Raw genomic sequence first — 22022 nt, 5'->3', positions numbered from 1 at the left:
TTGCTTTAATGTAATGATTGAAGTTCGGATTTCGTTGAACAAGTACGATTGAAATTTTTTTTTTACATTTATATCTTTTTAATCGATAATACTTTTACATGCAATTTGAATCAAAATGTGCATTTTTGTAAATAGAAAATAAAATACTTTCATTTTTTACACCAAATTACTGTAATTTGATGCGAAGAACTATGGAAACTTATGCAATCGAGTATTTTATTTTTTATTCAGAAACATTGCACATTGTTTCATTTTACAGAACAAGGGAGTAGAATAGTAGATCTCAATTAATTATGTGTACCAAAAAAAAGGATCTTAATTAATTGTATTAAACAAAGTTCTTAAAAATAACATAAATTATTACAAAATTGAAATGGATGGAGTAGCAAGTTGTTGTAGTGGAACTTGGAATTAAAGGGGTGCTTGGGATAAATAATCCATTTAGATTATTTTTTTTGTCTTTATTCAAATTTTTTCGCATTTAATATTTTTGTGTCAATTTTTTTTTTGTGAATTATTGCTTCGTTATGATAAGAAAAATGTAAAAAGTAAAATATTATGAAAGAAATCCCAAATAATCTAAATAAATTATTTATCCAAAATACCCCTAAACATTGGACTTTGGGTAGTGAAAGTCTAAGATTTGGATGGACGTGGAAGGAATGTGCCAATTGGATTGTGACTTCACAAGGAGCCTGGATCATACAGTATATTACATTAGAAAGAGAAAAATAACCTTCTTTTCCTTTTCCTTTTCCTTCACTTTAATATTTAAAAAAATTTCCAGTACGTTTATTGAACGAAATACTCCGTAATTTAGTACTAAAAAGTGGAATGAACCCGAGATAAGACCGGACCAAAAGTTCAAAAAGAGAAAGGGGAAAGAGCCGTTACTTTAAGCACTTGACTAATCAATTATTGGAGAATGCATTAATCAACAATAAGAGGTAATTAAAAAACCAAAATTAGAAATATGTTTTTCCTGAAATTCAAATGGTTAACTTATTAAAATAAACCATAACTTTGAGCTGAAATGTAACTTAAAAAACGGTTAATTCAATGGGTTCAACTCGGTTCGAACCGCTGGCTCCATTTTTAACTCACCCGGTTCGAATCCACTTTATACAACTTTGATTCAATCAGCGATAGCCCAGGTCATATCGTTCTCGAAAATCCAGTGACACACTTCAATTTTACCCGGACCTGAACCCAAAGCCATAAAAGCTCCATGACCCGCGCTCCACGACGACGTATCCACGTGACAGATGGCAACTCCGTGATTGATCTTGGCTTTGGTTTTCGGGTCCAATATATCCGCTTCATATACTCGAACTTTAGGAACCGAGTGGCAGTAATACAGCAAGTACGGGAACAAACTCTGGTGGCACGAAACAGACTTTGTGACCTTTCCGCCGTTGATTCCACTGACTTTTCCAATCATAATGTCTTTCTTTGACCCCTCTGTGTTCTCCGTGGTTCGAACCACAACGTTACGTCCCAATACCGAGATCGAGAAATCGATCATGTCCTCCACAGACCCTACGCACCGCTTGGTCTCACCCGCACTCGGCGCCCTCTCGCACTCGCCCACCGCCGCCGCAAGCATGCTCGCCATGCTCGAGTTTTCCCCGGCATGAAAGATTTTTTTCATCTCCATGATCTTCGATGTTGAAAACGGTAATTTCGACGAGATCACCCGGGGTAAAAACGACCTTTTCGGCATTTTATCCTTGATATCCGGCATTGGCATAATAGTCCCCGTCTTCAGCATCCCCTCCCTAAAGAACTTGCCCGGCTCCACCCACTTATTCACAGCTTTGCCACCCATCATCATCCCCATTGAAGAAGTGATAGATGCGTTTACGTATTGAGAGAAGGAAACGCCGGTTTTGGCGTAATCCTTGAAGGTGTTATTAACCCCGTAGGTTTTGAACCCAATTGAGTGACCCGACGCGCCCTTACCGTACCCGGTGAACTTATCCGTGCCCTCGTTGAACGATTTTCCGTAATTGACGAAATTGACCTTGGCCGCGTTCGAATTCTTCTCGTACGACGTGAACGAGTCGTCGCCGACGTTCGACTGGTCTCTGTAATTGGCGAAGGTGTCGACGGCGGCGTTTCCGCCGCCGCCGTAGTTCTTGAAAACGTTCTCCGGCACGTTCCCGTCGGATCCGTAGGACTTGAACGAGTCGTTGGCTCCGTTGGCCGACTGGCCGTACCCGTTGAAGTTTGAACCAATAACGTTAGCGCTCTTCCCGTAGCTGTTGAATCCGTTGACGGCGCCGTTTCCGTTTTTCCCGTAGCCGGCGAACGACTGGTCGCCGGCGTTCGAGCCATCGCTGTAGGACGCGAACCCCTGCTCGCGCCCGTTGGCGTTGTCGCTGTAGGAGGTGAACTTGAGGTTGGGGACGTTGATGTTGTCGGCGTAGTTGCTGAATTTGCCGGTGCCGCCGGTGGCGGCAACGCCGTACGTGGCGAACTCCTGGTCGGCCACGTTCGTGTCGGGCGCGTAGTTGGCGAACCTGTTGTTAGAAAATGCAACAACATAAAAATGCAATAAAAATGACTCCAGAACTCAAATCTTGAAAATCAACGAAAACGAATTGGTGATCAAAGGCAAGTGTTGCACTCTGTATTTCATATTTATTTTTTGTGCATATTTTGTATTCGATGTGATTGCACAGCCGCGGGGAAATCTGATTTCGTGCATTACTGGAAATATATCGGAATCATATCTGTTCATAGAAAAAAAATGCTACACCTGTCGCCGTGGCCGACGGAGTCGCGGCTGTAGCGCCGGAACGAGTCGACGGGGAGGTTCTCCCCATCGGAGTAGTTCCGGAACGAGTCGGCCCCGCCCAGCCGGTCGGTGCCGTAGTTGGTGAAGTTCCTGTTCGTGTAGGCTTTGAAGTCGACGTTGTTGCCGTGTTTTTCCTGGGTCTGGGCCAAATCCGGAAAGCAGAGCAAGTCGGCCGACGAGCAGAAGGACTGGAGTTGGTTGGCAAGGGCGTTTTGGTCATTGGCGAGTTTCGTAAAAGTCGCGTATTCCACGGCGGTGAGTGGGGAGGCCTTGTTGAGGAGGAACCAGGGTTTGGGCAGGTCGTTGGAGATCTGTATCTTCCAGTAACGGATTAGGGACGCTTTTGGCGTGAACGGGTTAGCGGCGGTGACGGCGGCGGCGGCAGCACCCACCTACATTGGCAAGATTAATAATGAGAAATACAAGAACGAGTAGTTAGAAATTACTCAGAATGTAGATAGAGGAGGAGGGAATTTGATTAGGGAATCTTACATTGAGAGGGGAGGAGGAGGAGAGTAAGTAGAAGAAGAAGGATAAGTAGTAAAGGAGTAGAGGACTCATGTGGTTGCGTTTCAGCATTTTCTCTTGTTTTAGTGAGAGAGAAGAGAAAGGTTAGTGAGAATGTTGGTGGAGCGGTTTTGGATGGAGGCTGCATTTTATATTTGAACTTGAGAGAGAGAGAGAGAAGACTCAGAAGAGAGGCCTTGTGCACTTGACACAGTTGGTCCTCTTGCTTTTGAATAGGCCTTTTTTTTGGATTGATAGCAAGGAGTTTTTTTTTTTACTTTTTAGGTAGTTTTGTTCTTATTCAGATTTTTTTTTGCGTTTATTAGTTTTGCGCCTCACTTTTTCGATTTGTCTTGTCAAGACAAATCAGAAAAGTAAAAACGAGCCGGAAAAGTAAAAAATTATGACTTTTATCCAACTATTTTTTAAAATATCCAAGATAAAGCTAAAAAAAATCAGCTTTATCTTTTATATTTTAAAAAATATTTGGGAAAAATTCATAAATGTTTTAGTTTTTCCGATTCATATTGACAAGACGAATCGAAAAATCAAAAAAGTGAGGCACAAAATTAACTGACGCAAAAAAAAAAAAATTAATAAGCGCAAAACTAGAAAAAAGCAAAAAAATCTAACCGGAACGTCACCTAAACACAACTCTAAAAAAGAAATTTTGTTTGGAGCTATACGATGCATGTGCGTACTTATACATCAAAGAGTTTGGACGCAATTGTGATTTGATATTCTGTTGGTAGACTTTTTGTTTTTTGTTTTTTTTTTTTAACAAATTCTACTATTAAATTATTAGATCACATAGTAATAACTAACGGTTCATGGCTTAAGATCCATTAGAAAATTTCAGGAGAGATGTTTGTGTGAAAGACTGCATTTTGCTGTCATGACTCCATAAAAGGCCTTATATTCATGGGTGTACAATCCAAGAACATAGAGAGTTGCTATTGGTATGACTTTAAATTAGATTAGGTGGCTCAATATTTGGAAACATAGATATAATGTGCAAATTAACAATCAATAAAATAGGGCACCACTCTTTTATTTTTGTAGTCGATTATTCTGTGCATAAAGTTACATCTGCGTGGCACTTAATTACTCGAAGATTTGAACTCACTTGTTGAGCCATAGGCTAGATTAAAACGTGGGATAAATTTGACCAACATCATTATAATTACAACTGTATTATCTGTAATACTATTGAAATCACATTCACTATGTACTATTGAAATCACATTCACTATGTGTGCATTTGTTACCTTTCCTTTTCGTATAGTTGACTTACAATTGAGAAGAATAGAACCAAACGGGATCATAAATTCAACCTTTTCTTATCTATCATGTGCCGATACAGACAAACGCGGTTTTGAAGTTGAAGGTTGTTGATTAGTTTTTATTTGAAAATAGATGGCTAAATTTTTTTCGAGGATCTACAAGATATATAATTTGTGTAAATAACAACATTTGGATCCTTCCAAAATTAAAATTTTGGTTATAGAAGCTCTGAACTCCTCTCAAATGACCTGGACAGTGGACAGCTGATCCAATAATTATATAACCGTGCATATATCCTTATAGGTTCAATTCTCGTTGTGGATAAAAAAAAACTCCCCTTGAAGAGCAATATCAAGACAAAAACAAAAAATAGAAAAAGAAGAACACTGAGAATTGGTGGGGAAGGAAATTTAGCTGATCAGTTGGACTTGAACAAGATTGTGGCCCATAAAATAATTTTGTTGGTATGGTGGCAGTGTGTGCTCAGGCCAGTTTATGCGCACTTCAATTAATTTCCTTATCGGTCCAATCAAGATATTCACGACTGGATTAGGAAATTCAAAAAACTTGCTTTCGTGCGGCCGGCTGTAAGAATCGAACTCTGAATAATTATGCGAGGAGCACATCCACAAACCACCCGAAATAACCCACGGGGCTGTGGGGCAATAAAATATAGGAGTAGAAAGGTGAGAGAGCACGAGGGGGAACTAAACAGGGGTACACCCTGCGAGGCCGCGTAATCTACACATGGCGCTAAATAAGTTTTTTGGTTGGATGTTGACATTCAATCGATTCGGACGCGTTTGGCAACCAATCCTTTTGTTTTATGTTATCAAGTTTTGCTGTAAACATTTTTTTGTGACTCTCCCTCTCTCTCTCTCTCTCTCTCCACATCTCTCCGCCATTTGCATTATGAGGGGATCATAAAACTTGTAGCATCAAAGGTAGTGACAAGTCCCGTGACAATGGCATCATCTGTAATTTCAATTAGAGATTGGTGGTGTTTCTGTCGATTTAACCCCGGCCGGCCTCTATTTTCTCGAAAAACTTCTGAGTTCTTGGGTTTTAATGTTCCCCTGTTTTAGGAGTTTAAAATCCTATTTACCAATGACCACAGCCCTTAAAAGCTGATTGTGTTTGTTTGGAGTTTTAAATGAGGTTTTTAAGAGTAATGAGTGAACAAAGATATAAAAAATTTATTTAAAACCGTGTTCAGGAGTTTTGAGGCCTCAAACAAACAAGATGGTTTCTAAGGGATGATGACCTAAAATTGGCTATCCAGCTTAATCTAAACAACATTGCCGTGGAAACGGATGCGAAGTAGCGAAGACGGTTCACCATTTGGTTTCTTCTCATAAGTGATCTTCACCTCCTTAGCAAGATTGTATATTTTGATTTCGATGTAGTGTAGGTACCTCATGGGGAAGTTTGAGGTGGCTACTATCACATATGTGTTCAGGAAGGCAAATAAGTGTGCGGATCTTATCTCGAAGATATTGCTTAACCGGGAAATGATTCTTGATGTTGTTTCTTGCCAACGCTTCTCAACGATAGTTAATTAGCTGTATTAAAGGAACCCAATAAAATCAATGCAAAACCCAGGAAATTAAGAATCATGAGAAAGGAAAGTGTGTAGCAAATCTATTGTTTCTGGTAAGGAACATGATATATTCGTTTTGGTTCTTTGTATTGCATCATGCTATGTTTTTTCCCTAGAGAATCAATCGTATTCTTTACATGATATTGCTATTTGATTTATTTTTTATTTATTTATCCAAAGCACATTTCATTAAAGCCAAAAAGGCAAATTACAGCGATTCCTTCCAAATACAATGAAATGGAAACTGAAACTAACCCATCTCAGAGGATATTAATTCACTCAAATCAAGGACACAAAGAGACGATGGAGTCTAGGTCCTAAGCCGAGCCGCAACTCACTACTCACTGCCTCGGGCTGGCTCAAACAACCAAATCAAAGACAAACAAAATTTTAAAATCTGTTTAATTCTTTAGCACCGGGAAATAAATGGTATGTGGGTGATTGTTGTAAGGTAATAGGTAAGCATTAGATTTGGTCTTTAGTTCCTATTTCAAGAGCATAATCAAAGGATTTTGTAACAGACAGTCTGCACACTTCTTTAAAACACAACTCCGGATACAATTGTTTCCGGAACCGTTCGATGTATATGGACCCATGTGTATCGAACGATTCCGAACAAAGATGTATCGGAAACTGTTTTATAAAATTGTGTGTATAGAATTGCTCGGTAAACGTTACAACTTCGGGGTCACAACCCCTTTTCCCCTTAACAAGACATTACAGGATAATAGAATTAGTGACAAAAAAATTAGTTTGGATAGGAATGGCCCTGGAATTCGGTTATAAAACATGACACTATAAGCTTTGCAGGAATAGGGATAAGACAAACTTGGTTGTTCGATAATTCACATGCTGATATGTGCACTATTTTTGGCTCTCCCACTTGAATTTGGCTGTTTTATCCTTGAATACCACCAAAGGTCTAAGCTCCAACCACATCCAATGGTCCAATGATAAGAAGTACTCCTATATATTTTGTGATTGAGGAAAAAAGTTCACTTTTTCAATGCCTAATTTATACTACTTTTAGATGTATGAAGATGTTTCCTACTTTTTGCTTTTCACAAATGTCCCTAGCACTTTCAATTAATACATAACCCACCCTATGCCTCTTCCCCAAACGACACAATTCAAGGAATCCGATAGATCCCCTGTGTAATGCCCCAAATTTTGGGAACGTTAAATAAGCAATTTTATTGAATATCTAAATAGAGTCTGGCTCATTATTATATCATAACCTCCATAAGAGTATTTTCATTACAAAGAGAGGGAAACTAGGGTTCCTAACTATAGCTCCGCCTGCTCTTCCATCCTAACCAGCTCTTCAGCTCCAAAGGTCTCCAAGGTGTACAGCTCACCTTGATCATCTACAAAGTCTGACACATTATACCAGCGTCGCCACCAGTATAATATGTTAGGGTCACCAAAGGTAACACCATGAGCTACGAGAGCTCAATAGAATAATCCATACCCGCTAACTTACAAGCAGAAGATCACAAAATTAACGATTTTCACATAGTACATACATATCTAACTGAAATAGTTAACAATGAAACAGCCACATTCGCTATTCAACTGTTGTTGGTGTCCATGATTTCTGAGTTTCTCCTACGCGTCATTTCGTAGACCGTGTCACTGGTTTCACCTTTCATTTACCAAATCAACATTTTCAAAATCGTTTTAACACACCCAACCTCGGTTCCGCCGTTTCGGTCTCCCGAGTATCCTCATAATGGTTCTGCCGCACCGGGTTCCCATTGGCACTCAAAACTTTGCATTGGCTTCTCTCTGCAGATAACCAAGCCATATTACCAATGAAGCTACCACGTCCGGCCCCATTGGCAATCTTCACAATGTGTTACCACGTCCGGCCACATTGCGGTTTTCACAAACATTAAATTACCTCTAATGAGACTACCACGTTCGGTCCCATGGCAACACACACCACACAATGGGCTACCAAATCCGGCCACATTGCGATTTTCAAAATCCTTACAAACAATGGGTATCACGTCCGGCCACATTGCAGTATCAAAACACGTCTTTTCATTAACCACACCCTAGGTGTCATGTTTCTAACTTCCTCGATTTCTGTGTCTCGTTTTCATGCTTAGACTCCGCGGTAGGACTTTTCACAAAAGTAATCATAAATCATTCATTGTAATCTTGAAACTAAACTAGCAAGATCATCCAACTCCATATTACTAATCATCCTCAAATCATGTCTTTAAAGCATAACGCCACATGTACGGACGCCTTTGGAGTGAAGATCACATATGCTTTACAATAAGACAAGTAATACAAGCAATTCATGTATACATGCTCATAACCATCCTAAAGATCAAAATACGAATACTTCTATCAACAATAGGTCTTATCTTTCAAAAACCGTTCTTTCCTCCATTTGTGAAAAGTTCAAAACAACATATGTTTATTAGAGTAAAAGTCGATTATTCTAACATGCCCATACTTTCATTAGCGAAATTGAGTTGTTAACTATCATGCATTTCAAACCTTATAGGTGATAGATAACCTTATATACTTAAAGAAAACGGTTAGGGACATTCTACTTATACTTAGAGATATTGAGGATGAAAAAAAATCTACTTATACTTTCAACATATAGTTCTACGTTATACGTAGAGTTAATGGACAAAGGACTCTACCTTTCTTCTTGGCGGTCGGTCGGTTTTGAAAATAGGTCGTCGGTTTTGCGAATCGGCGGCGTAACGGCTCCGAAGTGCTTCGAAAGGAAGAGAGATGGATTTTCTCTTCCTAGAAACAACTTTGCTAACTAAACTAGGCTACTTCAAAGATCTAGGGGTGGTTTTTTGGAGGTGGTTTGGTGGTAGCTTTCAAGAACTTCAAGAAACTTAAACTTTGGAACTAAGAAAATTTAGAAATTCAAGAGAGAAGTGAGAGCAAAGAGTGAGGGTGTGAGAATGGCTTGAAGTGAGCTTGCTATTTATAGGCCAAGGGTTCTCTCTCTCCCCCTCTCACCCAAAATCTCTCTCTCTCTCCTATCTTGTTTCTTCCTTTTGTCATGTCAAAGCATGGCTTGATGGGTAGGTTGAAGGGTAGTGTACAAGTAACCATCAATGGAAGACTAGATTTTGTACTTTGGGTAGATTTTTGGAAGATTTGATGGAGGAATGAAAGGATGGTTCAAGATTGGGTTGGTAAGTGTGTGTGTGTGTGTGTGTGTGTGTGTGTGTATATATATATATATATATATATATATATATATATCTATGTATAAGTACACTTTAAGTACTATGTGATCTCGTCTAGGAAAGAGTAAGGCTTTCAAGTGTCAATCTAGAGAAGATATGATCATGATTTTTAGAAATAAAATAAGCTAAAAAGTACTCATATCTATAAATAACCATATATGTGTACCTAAAAATCTTAATACAATATCTTTGGAGGTCAATGACAAGTCTAGGTTTTCTATTATCCATGGGGTAAAAATTCCCCTAATATTTATTATCCAATGGGCAAAGGTTAGGAGTATGGTCTAGGATTCTTTAAGAAATATAATAATGACTATGAGGTACATATACCTATATATAAATATATAGGTGTAGTTAGCAAATCTAGGAAAAATAACTTTATAAGGTACATGTACCTATATATAAGGTTATTTGTGTACCTAGAAAATCTAGTAAAATATCTTATAAGGTACGTATATCTATATATGTCCAAGTATATATAGAAGTACACAAGGTACTATGTAATCTAGTAGGATTTTCAAGTATCAAGATTTCCTAATAAAATAGTCCAATAGGCACATGCTCCACTTAGAATACTATATTTGTGTACCTAGTGAATCTATGGTAATAAATTTATATGGTACATATACATATCTTTAAGTATACAAGCACATGGGAAATTTAGGAAGTGACTTATTTAATTTATCCTAGTACTTATTGGTAAACTAACGTTATTACCCAAGGGGTAAAGTTTTTCCTAGTATTTATTGACCAATGGTTAAAGAGGTGAGATAATATATACTTGAATAATACCTAAAAATAAGTCCTTTAAGCATGCTTATAATAGTCTATGAAGTACATAGGACTATATATAATCTTATATATGTACTTAAACAATCTAGGATGGTACCTTTGGTGGAAAATCTAGATTTAGGGCTACAAGTCTAGGTTTGTCTAAGGGATAAAAGTTTTCCTAGTAATTATTGACCCAAGGGTAAAGAAAGAGAAGAAGAAGAAAAAAAAGTACACTTGGAAGATCTAATGATTTTCTAGTCTAGGGTTGGAAAGGTTCACAATGCTCAAAGATGGTCAAAAGGTCCATCTAGGGTTAGGAGATTATAACCAGGTGAATTGGTAGTTCGGTTTGTCCAACTAATCGATTGAAAAGCAATTCTACTTATTTGCCATATTTGCCATGTAGGATTTCTAGCCAAGAAATAATTTTAAAGGACTAAAATCTTATTATGACGGATTTTTAGAATTAAAAAGGAATTTTAAAAGAAACCAAGTAATTTAAAATAAAAATTTAAATATTTAACAAAATTTTTATTTACCAAAAAAAATCATGGTCGTTACACTCTAACTTCCCAAAGGACGCACCTCACCAACGATACAGACAAATGAACAAAGAAACAGGTTTGGACCTGTTAAGATTAATTTTATTTTGTTCCCAACGGTAAAGATCTTATGCAATTAGTTGTGCCTATTCCAAAGGCATCAATTCGCCGTTAACCTTTGTGTCTGTTCCGTACAGTTGCTCCCTTACGTGTGTACCTATAAATATGTTCTGCCTTCTCTTTTCATTCACGTTTTTTGCTCACAATCGCATACCAAATTTCGGATTCTTGAGAGTAAAACCGCTCGGATAGATTGGAGTGCTACTTCTGTTTTCGTCGATAATTAAGTAATCCGGAGAGGCAATCGTTCGAGTATTCCAAGAGCACCAGTTTGAGAGACAAAATTGCTTTGAGGAAATATTTCCAATATTAGCCTCGATTGCTAATTAACGGATGCCTGAAATTGGCAAAGTATGTTTCTATTCCTCTAACTTGTTTTCATATAGTTTGATAGTTTGAAATTGGTTTCTAACCACTAATATACAATTTTAGTAGTCATATTAAAAACCCGAACATAAAAGAAGCGAGAGATCATATTTTATTATTTCATTTTTCCATCTCACCATCTATCTTAGATATCAGACTAAACTCCCCATCCCACTTTCTGTGAGTTGCAAAAAGCCCAAAAACTTATTAATATTAATTTTAAATGGAAAACAGCATTGGCTCATGACCGAAGCATGAAAATACTAAAAATTTGGTTATATTTGGATGTTGGACAGAAGCGTTGGCTCGTGAAAATGCAAGGACCTTCAAAAACTATCAAAATTCTTATGGAATAACTATATGGAGGACACAAAGGTCACATTATCAAATAGACTATTTATAATTGTAATAAAATTTGATAAAAAAAGTTATTTATTTATTCATGCAGACAGCCTCAAACCAATGTACCATCAATAAATAAGAAGAGAAAGCTGATAAAAAAAAAAAAGTAACTGGACTACAGTGGCATATATATAGAAATCTTCTTATAAGGATGCTCCCTTTTTCCGATCGAATTTTGATGATCCGAGCCACTCAATGTGTTTAGAATGTGATTTTAAAGGTACCCACGAGAAATTAGCAAAAAAAAAGAGACCGGGAAGGGCTCGATCGGATCAGTTTTTGTTTGTTTTTTATCGAACAGTTCAAAAAAAAACTGCTCGGATGAAACCCTTCCTGGGTTTTTTTTTTTTTGCTAATTTCTCGTGGGTACCCTTAAAATCACGTTTTGAACACATTGAGCGGCTCAGATCATCGAAATTCTATCTGAAAAAGGGAGAAAAGAGGACGTCCGCATTTTAAATAAAATGCCGACATCCTTATAAGAAGGGAACTCTATATATGTGTGTGTGTGTTCAACTTTTGGACCAATTCTACACATTCATTTTTTTATTTTTTCCGTTTTCTAAAAACAACAATTCTACATATGCATAGGTTTCTCCTTCTACATCAAACCATGTATTTTGATTTCATATGCTTTTTTTTTTAATCCGTGATTTCATATGCTAATAACAATCATTTTCCCAATGTAACATTTTTCCAAGAGAAAATTATTGGAAACTTATGTGAAATTCATATGCATGTTTGGGTTCATGTTCTTTCCAAGGTCCTCATATTCGGGGAAAAATGAAGAAAATACCCAAACACTAAAGATTATGTGTAGGGAAAAAATCACGTGCAACGCACGTGCCTAACCACTAGTTACCATAAAAACCCAAAACAAAACAGTTTTTTTATTTGAGAATAAATTCTTTACACCACCGGTTTAAACATTTGTTTCCTCCAAATCAATTACATTACGCCACGTTGCAAAACAATGGTCCCAATCAATAAAACATAGCGACGTGACGCAATATAATTGATTAGGAAGAAACAAATATTTATACCGGCGGTGTAAAGAATTTAATCTCTTTTTATTTTTCATTGTGATATAGTATATATAGATAGAATCCTCGAGTTTTTTATTTTTTTATCATAAGAATCCCTCGAGTTTAAGTGTATTGAGATGTACATCACAACGGTGAGTAAAATATATTACTTCGAGCCGATCAAAAAATAAAAGATTAACCGATAACTGAGTTCGGTGTCGATCGGGTAATATCGAACTGGCTGGCTGTTATACCATTTCATCGGAGAAAGAATACTCCATCTACTACTCCAAGACATAGGGATAGAAGTAGGCCTGTCAATGGATCGGATCTAATCCGGATCCGATCCGATCCCGATCCCGATCCGATAAAGTCGATCCGATAATCCGAATCCGGTAATTCAATACGGATCCAGATCGGATCGGATTAAATCCGTTATCAATCCGAATCCGAATTTTATTTTTTAAAATTTTAAAATTTTTTTTAAAAAAATAATTTTTTTTTTGAAAAAAAAAATGTTTAAGAAGTTGTATTTTTATTTTTATTTTTTAATTTTTTTAATTTTTTTCCGAAAATATTTTTTTTTGAAAAAAATTATATTTTTTTGCTAAAATTTTTTGAAGTAAAAAAAAGTTTCCGGATCGGATTCGGATTTTCGGATCGGATCTGGATTTTTCGAATTCGGATCCGGATTACCACTATCGGATTTGAGTCTTATCGGATCCGGATCGGATTGGGTCTTATCGGATCCGGATCCGGATTCGGATTCGGATCGGATCCGGTCCATTAACAGGCCTAGATAGAAGATCCTATACGAGTAATTATGTAGTGTTTAAAAAATACCACGGGATTGTTCGTTCGGGGGTCTCAAAACCTCTGTGCACGGTCTCCAATAATTTTTCTATATCTATTTCTCTCCCTTCATTACTCTTAAAAACCTTCCTCAAAATCCAAACCGAACAGGGTCGTGATTGTGTGTTCTAGCCTAAGAGGATCGATGGATTCATATGTCAATCATGTTTTTTTTTCCAACCCAGACACATATCGCCGTGTGCACATAGACACACGCAAGGGTCTGGATACACTAAGACCCTATTCGATTTGGATTTTTAGGGAGATTTTTTAGAGTAATAAGTGGAAAAAGATTGAGAAAATTTATTGGAGTACCATGCACAGGGATTTTTTTGGGTTTCTAAAACCTCTCTCTCTTTCAACCGACGGTTTCCAAAACTTTTCTCTTCATGTATCACTTCTCTCTCTCTCTCTCTCTCTCTCTCTCCACACACTCATTACTCCTAAAAAACCTCTCTAAAACATCACACTCATTAGTCCTAAAAAACCCTCTCTCTATACATTACTCTAAAAAACCTCTCTCAAAAATAGTGTTGTATCGGAAAGGTAGAGAGAGGTCGAGCCTCTCTCTCTAGAGAATCTGAGACACCGCCCTCCCCCTTCTTCTCTTCCCCTTCCCCGGCGGTGCACTCTTCTCTTCGGCCCCCCCTCTCTCCTCTCTTCTCTTCTTCATAGTTGTGTGGTGGTCAAAACTCTCGTCCTCAGGAGAGATGTTATCCCACTACCCCATCATTTTTGGATCTTGGTGACCCAATACTGGTTTTCAGAGCTAGGTTTTTGGCCCTCAGATCCGATCAGCTTTGGTGACGGGTCCGTGGGTTCTTCTGCAGCGACGGTGGCGGCGTCTTGCAGAAGCGACTGCGGTGGGACGAAGAGACGTTAAGCTTCAGTAAGTTGCCGATGTGCTTCCTCCATCTTCCTCCAGCCGCATCCACGAGCGGATCGGTGGTCTCCATCAATGCATGCATCTGTTAATTTTTGTGTGATGTTTTTTGTTTTTCTTTGTTTTCGGTTCGGATCTGTGGATCCCTTGTACTTGGTTGTTGTTCTTGGTTATGAACATATGTTTGGTTTCCCTACAAAAAAACCCTCTCTCGAACCTCACACTCATTACTCCTAAAGAACCTCTCTAAAATATATTCAGGCTTTGTTCCAGCACTCTTGTGCAGACTCATGAATGCTCCCTAAATCTGAGAATGGGAAACAACAGATAATAGACTTTCCAAAAAGTAGGTGACACAGTATAGATGGCCATTTAAGTGTGTGCCAGTAGTATAGATCCCATATATAGGGTCCATACAAATTTACAATATAGGGTCCATGTTGCTGGTGCAGGGTGGACCAGATCGATCCAGCTTATGGTACAACAAAACTCTTGCATCCAATCCGATGAAGGTTCCAATCGTATAATAACTTGTTCTCCACCATTCATTTCATATATACAGTACTCCACAGAAGAAGCACAACCAAAGTACTTGTGATTTGAGATAGGTCACTCCCCAACCTTCAACTACCTCTCTCAGGATAATTTAAAGGCCCTGCCGTCTTTAAAACTTGGCACACTAGTAGTAGTATCTTAAACTAGCTTGTATGTTTCTCGCCGGCATCATCTAGTAAGCACTGCCTATATATCGATCCGTGTTGGCTTTGGGGTCTAAACTTGTGATTTGAGAGTTTGCTCCCGCCCAAATATCCGGCTCGACACCTTCTAGGTGTTAAGCACTCTTGTCAGTTCGTACTCGGGTTTTTACTCTTACTTCAGAGGGTCCCCAGAAGATTGATCCTCATCCTTACATATAGAAAAAATCTACGTTTCTTCAGGAATTAGTTATACTACCGGTAAGCTGGCCCATAGACCTTTAGTCATAAAAAGAAGCACTATATGTATTGATCATTGCCTAGTACCGTACGTATGTTTTGTTATGAAGGCTAATGAAATGATAACTTTGCCTTTGTGATATGTGTGTGTACCGGTATATTATGAAGATGCTTATCAGAAAAAGAAAACAGAAGTGAGAATTACTCCCTCCGTCCCAATTTATTAGTCTCTTTTGAGAGTTCGTGTCATTTTTCAATTCATTATATATTGTAATTTATAATATTTTATGTGATTTTGAAAATATTGTATTATAGAACTACGAAACTAATCGAGATCTATTAAATAAGATCCATATTAGATATAAAATTCATTACCAATTTAAAGATATAACTAATTTTTTATCCGGTTAGAATATAATAAGAATCTATTAAATTGGGATGGAGGAAGTAAGTAAAAACCTGAATTGTCAAATCAAATGCATATATGTATCACATATGTATGACACGTGCATGACATAATGGTGTGAGAGTTTTTTTTGAAGATCCAAAGTCATTCAATAGTATATCCAAAGGTCAAATAACAGAGATCATGATATCAAGAACAGAAGAATAAACTCTCGAAAATGAATACTGAAATCTCCAAAAATAACCTGGACTACATAAATCAGAGCAGGCACACGGCTAGCCTAAAAAACGACTCACAAGTCGATAAGGGGACTTTGCCATTTCTGGACATTACTATATATCCCTGTTCAACACAGACGTGGAAGAGATATCATCGCAAAACAGCAAAAGCCAAGCCGCACGAACCAACCGGAAAGCAGATCCGGCACGAGGCAACCAACAAGCAACCATGGCATTGCCATGCGACATGACGAGGAATCTACGTGAGCACCACCACAAGTGTTTCCTCTGTTTTGTGAATGGAATTAAAATACTTTCCGTTCAAAAAAAGAATGGAAAATACATTTTTGTAAACGCAAACTGTTTTCAGAAAATTACGTTAGAATAGCGAGGCAGTGACAATTTCAGTGAATCTTCCCATTGACGCGCAATATGAAGGTGTCGGTCATTCTGTATTCGTAATCAGTGTATTAGTTCAAGTTTTTTAGGTAATTCTAGGTGTTCCGGGCCAACTGACGCCCACATTGGACTAATTTCTACGACCCCTCCCGCAGCCAGTAAACCACATTCAATTTCTAGAGATCTCTCTAGTACTAATACTCTGCCTCCATCTACCAAATCAAATAAAAAATAAAGCACGATCCTTGCATTGAATTTGGGTATCATGCAGTTATAGAGAATCGAAACTATCAATAAATGACTTGTTTGGAGGAGTGGATTGTGCTTCTTTTTTCCACTGGACCACAATTTCATGTCAGTAAACCATGAGAGGAAAACAATTAGGAGTATCCTCCATCTCCTCTTTTTCCTCAATATATCTGTCTTTCCAGTCACTATGGGTACGGATGGTGTACCGACCCCATGGGCAGGGTGCACCTCGGATCCGACACAGATGATTCGAGACGTTCATGGTACCTTTTAAACTTTCCACACAAGAGATCAATTGGATCGAGTACTGGTACGTGATTGACTAAATCAATCAATTTTTGGTTCTAAATTGGCAAATCCAAAATTCTGAACTAAAAATTGAACTAATTAATCAAACGCTTATCAATATTCGACTAAATTGATTTTTTTACATGGCGTGTTGGAAAACTATTATAAATAAAATGAATGTCTCAAATTAGCTCCATGAGTCCCGAGATGAGCCCTATACATGGGGTCGGTACATCATCGGAACCTACAAATCGGTACCCGTTGCATCTTGGCTTTCCAAATTCAGATTCAAACATGTCTGGGAATAGAGAATCAATGTTCTTATTATCCCTAGACTCTACGTTTATCCCAAATTGTTATGCAAAAGAACATGATTCTAGTTTGCCTCTCGAGGAATCATTCATTACACTAGAAAGTATAGATGTGATTTTCAAGAAGATTAAGAAAAAAATTAATATTCCAGTTGTCTCCCTCCCACTATCTTCTCAAAATATATAGAAAAAAAAACTTGTGATATCGAGACACTTAGATATGCTTTCATACAAATCCTTAAAAATTTCAATTCATTTGACCCATGTCTGTCTCGCGTTATTCATATAAAAATCGAATAGTGTTGTGTTAAAAAAAAATATTTAGAAAATCTGCAAATTTCAATAAGAAGAGTGTCTAGAACAGTCCGATACAAGTTGGCTCCGTATCATGGTATGGAGTCAACGTGTATCTGACGATTTTGGACAAATCTTTATCCAAATTTGAAAGTTTGAGTTTACATACTTTCTCGTCTGTTAGGGTCTATGAATTGAGAAAGACACCCAGTAAATAAGAACCTTCAATAATACCATTTGTAATTGGTTTGCACAATCCTTTTCTTGCAAGGGGTTTCACTTAAGTTCATATCAACCCCCATCTTAACGGGTGTGTTGGTTTCTCCTTGTATTTAAAATTGCGTAGATTTGCCAGGCTTGGCATTTTCGTAACGAAATTGTTTATTACCAATACAATCGCCTGCCTAGGTTAAAATCATACGTCAACTATCCTGATCTATCATTACTTTTTTTTTTTTGATCGGCAAGAAGACCAAGGAAGATAATCGATCATCACTTTCAAGTGATTAATTAATTATTAGTTTGGGATTACGTTGCCAAATCTAGCCATGCATTTGATAGGTAGTAGTAATAATAAGAAAACAGAGCTTTCGATCACTTGCTTGCACTAGGTGAATACATCATTGTAAGCTTTACTTCCTATGATATTTGATGATCCCACACGATATTGATTGAGTGTTTGATACAATTTAAGCAAATTGCACTACCGACAGCCCTAAACCCATTGGATGACTTTAAGGGGCAGATGTTTTGGTTTGGTTATGTTTCAAAATCAAATTTCCATAAGAACGAAAGAGAACAGGTTATGATTGCATGCTCAACCTTTCCTCTGTGTGGAGCCACTCAGAAAAAAAGCTGCCTGGAAACATGGATTTCCACATGGGGTTCCTTCCTAGTTCATATATACTGTAGATCACAAGATATCAACAAGTATTTTTTCTTTTTCTTTTTTTTTTAATATCACTAAAATGGTTTTTGGGGAAACGTATGAGATGATGTGGGAAACATTGAAATAAATTGGGTTCTTGTTAGGGGCTCTCTAGTTTTGGTTTTTGCTGCTTTGCTTCGATTTAGTTTCTGGTTCTCTCTGTAGTCTTAGAACTGTTTTTGTTGGATTAATTATGAGGTTTGGTGGTGTATTTTAGGTTTTGCTGTTTTTTTTTATTTTGTTTCCTTTGTCCCTCTATTGTGTAGTTGGCGTCTTGCCTTCTTAGTTTTTTGGTCTTGGGTGACACTTATTGTTGTGCCCTTGGTCTACTTCGTCCTTGTGTTCTTCGTTCAAAGATTAATACTAAATTTCTTTTGCCGAGCAAAAGAGAAACATGGCTACATTCGTAGCTTTTGGTCCATTAATCTTCCAAAATAGATAAATATTTTGGGACAAACAGAAGTCAAAAAGTGAACAAACAAATTAGGACTAATAGAATGTCGTGTAATGCGATTTCAAAACACATCTATACCGACAAAAATGGGTTTCGACCAAGTCTAGCTCTTAATATATTTTCCAAACTAAATTTGTTTCAAAATCATATCAAACAATATAAGAGTTGCATAATTTTTTACAGTAACGTGTTTGCTGAGGTCTAAAGGATTGACGGCCGCCTGATCATCAATGTAAGCTCAAAAAAGGGTTGAATCTGACGGACTGGGTAGAGGATTCATTTCCTTACCGACAAGGTTTTCCAAAGAGATAGAAAGCAACTCAATTTGTCTATGCCATCATTTGTAAGCGAGCCAAATCGATCCGAATTCTCTAATGTTCAATTTTGTTTGTTGAGTTTTTAGCAAACTCAGAACTTAGCCTCAAGCCTAATCAAAATTCATCATTTGATCTTTGATCTTTATGAGGATATAAAGCAAAGGAGTGGCTCACTGGCTCCACAATTTAATGTACGTTAAAGGATCATCGACAAGAAAGATGCCAATGAGAAAAGGCAAAAATACAAATATTAAACAAATATAAATATTAATGTATGAAAGATGACGCCCGGCTCACGACTGTGATAAGTGAGCAATGAAATGAAGAGGCCTACAAATTTAGGCTGTGTTTGGAAGCAATGAAAAGCATGGTTTTAAATTGCGGCATCAGAAAGCTCTATGGCATAAGTACTAGGAGTACTGATGCTACAAAATTTGAGTTTTTGTTCGAGCCCTTCTATGAGTTGGGGTACACCATTTGCACACCACGTTGTGTGAGACGCATATCGGGATCCCACATAAATGATCAGAACCGCTCAATTAACAACACAGTGTGCATTTAGTGTACCCATTGTTTTATTGTTGCAGATAGCGTCTACCTGAAGTTTTTTTTTATCAGCGTCTACCTGAAGTTCACACTCAAAAAACTTTTACTTTGCAGCAAAATGATCTCAGGTAGTAATCATTTTATGTGGCGTTTTTTTCTTGAAGGGATCATTAGTTCTCTTTTGAACTATGCCATCAATGGTACTAGTAGTAAAGATTTCTCATTGGATGTTTGGGTAAATATCACTAACACCCCCAAGGTTTCCTGATTCCCTCTCAAGGTTTGGAAAATAATTTTTAACCTCCTGAGGTTTGGAGATGCATTTCACTTACACCCGATCGTTTGAAATGCTTACACTGGATTCTTTTGGACCCATTCCGGAATCCCACACAAAAAATTAAAGTCATTTAATTCGTTTTAAAACAATTTTTTAAGGAACCTTCGAATTTAGAGACTAAAAATTTAACGAGTCGATCACGCCTTTACCGATATTCGACTCAGCCGATTTTTACAAGAGCCCTTAAAAGCATATTTTAAACAAATTAAAGGACTCCGATTATTTGTGTAGGATTCCGGGGTGGGTCCAACACAATCCTGTGTAAGCATTTCGAACGATTAGGTGTAATTGAAATGCATCACCAAACCGGGGGGGGAGGGGGGGTTTCGTTCGTTTAAAATCACTTGCACATACAGGAAACCTTGGGGGGGTGTCGGTGATATTTACCCTGGATGTTTTTCAAGCTATAAAATTCTTGTACTTTTGACCGATATAATGACACCATTGACCACCCACTCTCTTTAGTTGTCAATGACAATGATTAATACTATGATCAGGTCGTATATGACTAGTCGGAACTGATATTAGAGCTAATTAAGCAGAGTTCCCATGATATCAAATCAATTGTCAATTACAAGGCAGGCTCCTCAATCTGTAGAAAAACCATGCGTTATTTCCAACTTTGATTCTCTAGCCACATAATTCGCTTCTTAGTACCGTTTGTGGAGAGAGAGAGAGAAGAGAGAGAGAGAGAGTTCAGCTTTTGGAAGCCTTATTTTTAAAGAGCTAGGGCTGCAAATGAATCCATCAACCTAGTTGTTTGTGAATTGTACAATTGAGATTTTACTTGACAAAAACTCGTTTGAGTTCGATTCGTTTATTTTAGACTTGTTTGTACTCAAACTTGAAAGTATTTTACTCTGTTAGGCTTGCGAACCTGGATTATGACACATATCATGAAAATATTAGTACAGTAATAAACTTGAATTTGCAAAAACATATCTCTAACTTGTGTATGTATACTTATATATACGCCCGTAATGAAAATTTTATAACGTGTATATGTATAGACTTTTACAAAAGTAATTTTTTATAATTTGAGATATCTGTATGCATGCATGAACCGATTTATATACATTAAAAAAAAATTATTTGCAATTCTAGACTTGTATGCGAGAATATACATATGATCATATAATCAACGAGAAAATAAGCTTTTATCAGCGTTTTTTACAAACCAAAAATATTACACAAGCCAGCTCAAACATAGGCCAGTTCGGCCAGTTCATCAAATGGTGTTTCATTGTTATCCATGTTATCTTTTGATTTTAATTGAAATTTTTTATACTGGAACAAACTTTATTGGCCCCACTGTGCGCTTATTGTAGTAATCTGAAATATTCATCGTGTATCATGTATGGCGCGCAGAATAAGTATACCCATAAAAAAAGGGAATTGACTTTTACACTCCATTTTTTACCACATACACTCCTTTTTTTGTCCTTATTCATGTGAATTTACCTTTTTACCCTTTCATAAGTTCATTTTTTTACACATTAAGGGGCAATAGAGTAAATTCACACCAAATAAAGACAAAAAAAGGAGTGTGTGTGATAAAAAGGGGAGTGTAGAAGTCAATTTCCTAAAAAAAATCAGGATCGACACCAATAGACATATAATAAATTTTGTTTTAAAGGCAGAACATCTTCATATTAATAAACCATTAATCTCTATTCCTGTTAGTAAGTGTGAAACCAGATGGGCACCACTCTCCCACTTTCTGGTTGGAATCCAACTTCACAGTTGCACACCACTGATCCACTGTCCACCCATAAGACAAGATTAATAGGGAAGATGGTCATAATTCATGTCCTTTTTCATTTTCTCTTTCTTATTTTAATTAGCTCCTTCTTTAATTGCTTTCTTCTTGCACTTGACCCCAGTATTTACAATTCTTAAATTCTCCATTCGGAAAACCCCAATTGTGGTGGGGGAAAATGTCAGGGCGGTCC

At 37.3% G+C, this 22022-nt stretch overlaps 1 protein-coding gene across 1 annotated transcript; it reads right to left on the bottom strand.

The window, feature by feature from the left end:
* Positions 1-965: 965 nt before the first annotated feature.
* LOC131311202 (polygalacturonase-1 non-catalytic subunit beta-like) lies at positions 966-3505 on the bottom strand. Its single transcript, XM_058338546.1, has 3 exons — positions 3293-3505; positions 2762-3192; positions 966-2522 (listed from the first exon to the last, which is right to left on the bottom strand). Exons 1-3 carry the CDS (start codon positions 3377-3379, stop codon positions 1136-1138), a joined length of 1905 nt encoding a protein of 634 aa, XP_058194529.1. The 5' UTR covers positions 3380-3505; the 3' UTR covers positions 966-1135.
* Positions 3506-22022: the final 18517 nt, after the last annotated feature.

Source organism: Rhododendron vialii, chromosome 12a, assembly GCF_030253575.1.
Source record: "Rhododendron vialii isolate Sample 1 chromosome 12a, ASM3025357v1".
Lineage (NCBI taxonomy): Eukaryota > Viridiplantae > Streptophyta > Magnoliopsida > Ericales > Ericaceae > Rhododendron > Rhododendron vialii.
This window is presented reverse-complemented; position numbering and strand designations above follow the sequence as displayed.

Bases quoted from the DNA above. Each gene is read 5' to 3' on its own strand.
- LOC131311202 (XM_058338546.1), bottom strand. From the start codon at position 3,379: ATGCTGAAACGCAACCACATGAGTCCTCTACTCCTTTACTACTTATCC. The intron at 3,193-3,292 runs GTAAGATTCCCT...TTGCCAATGTAG, and splicing joins CCTCCTCCTCCCCTCTCAAT to GTGGGTGCTGCCGCCGCCGC. The intron at 2,523-2,761 runs GTGTAGCATTTT...TTCTAACAACAG, and splicing joins TCCGTCGGCCACGGCGACAG to GTTCGCCAACTACGCGCCCG.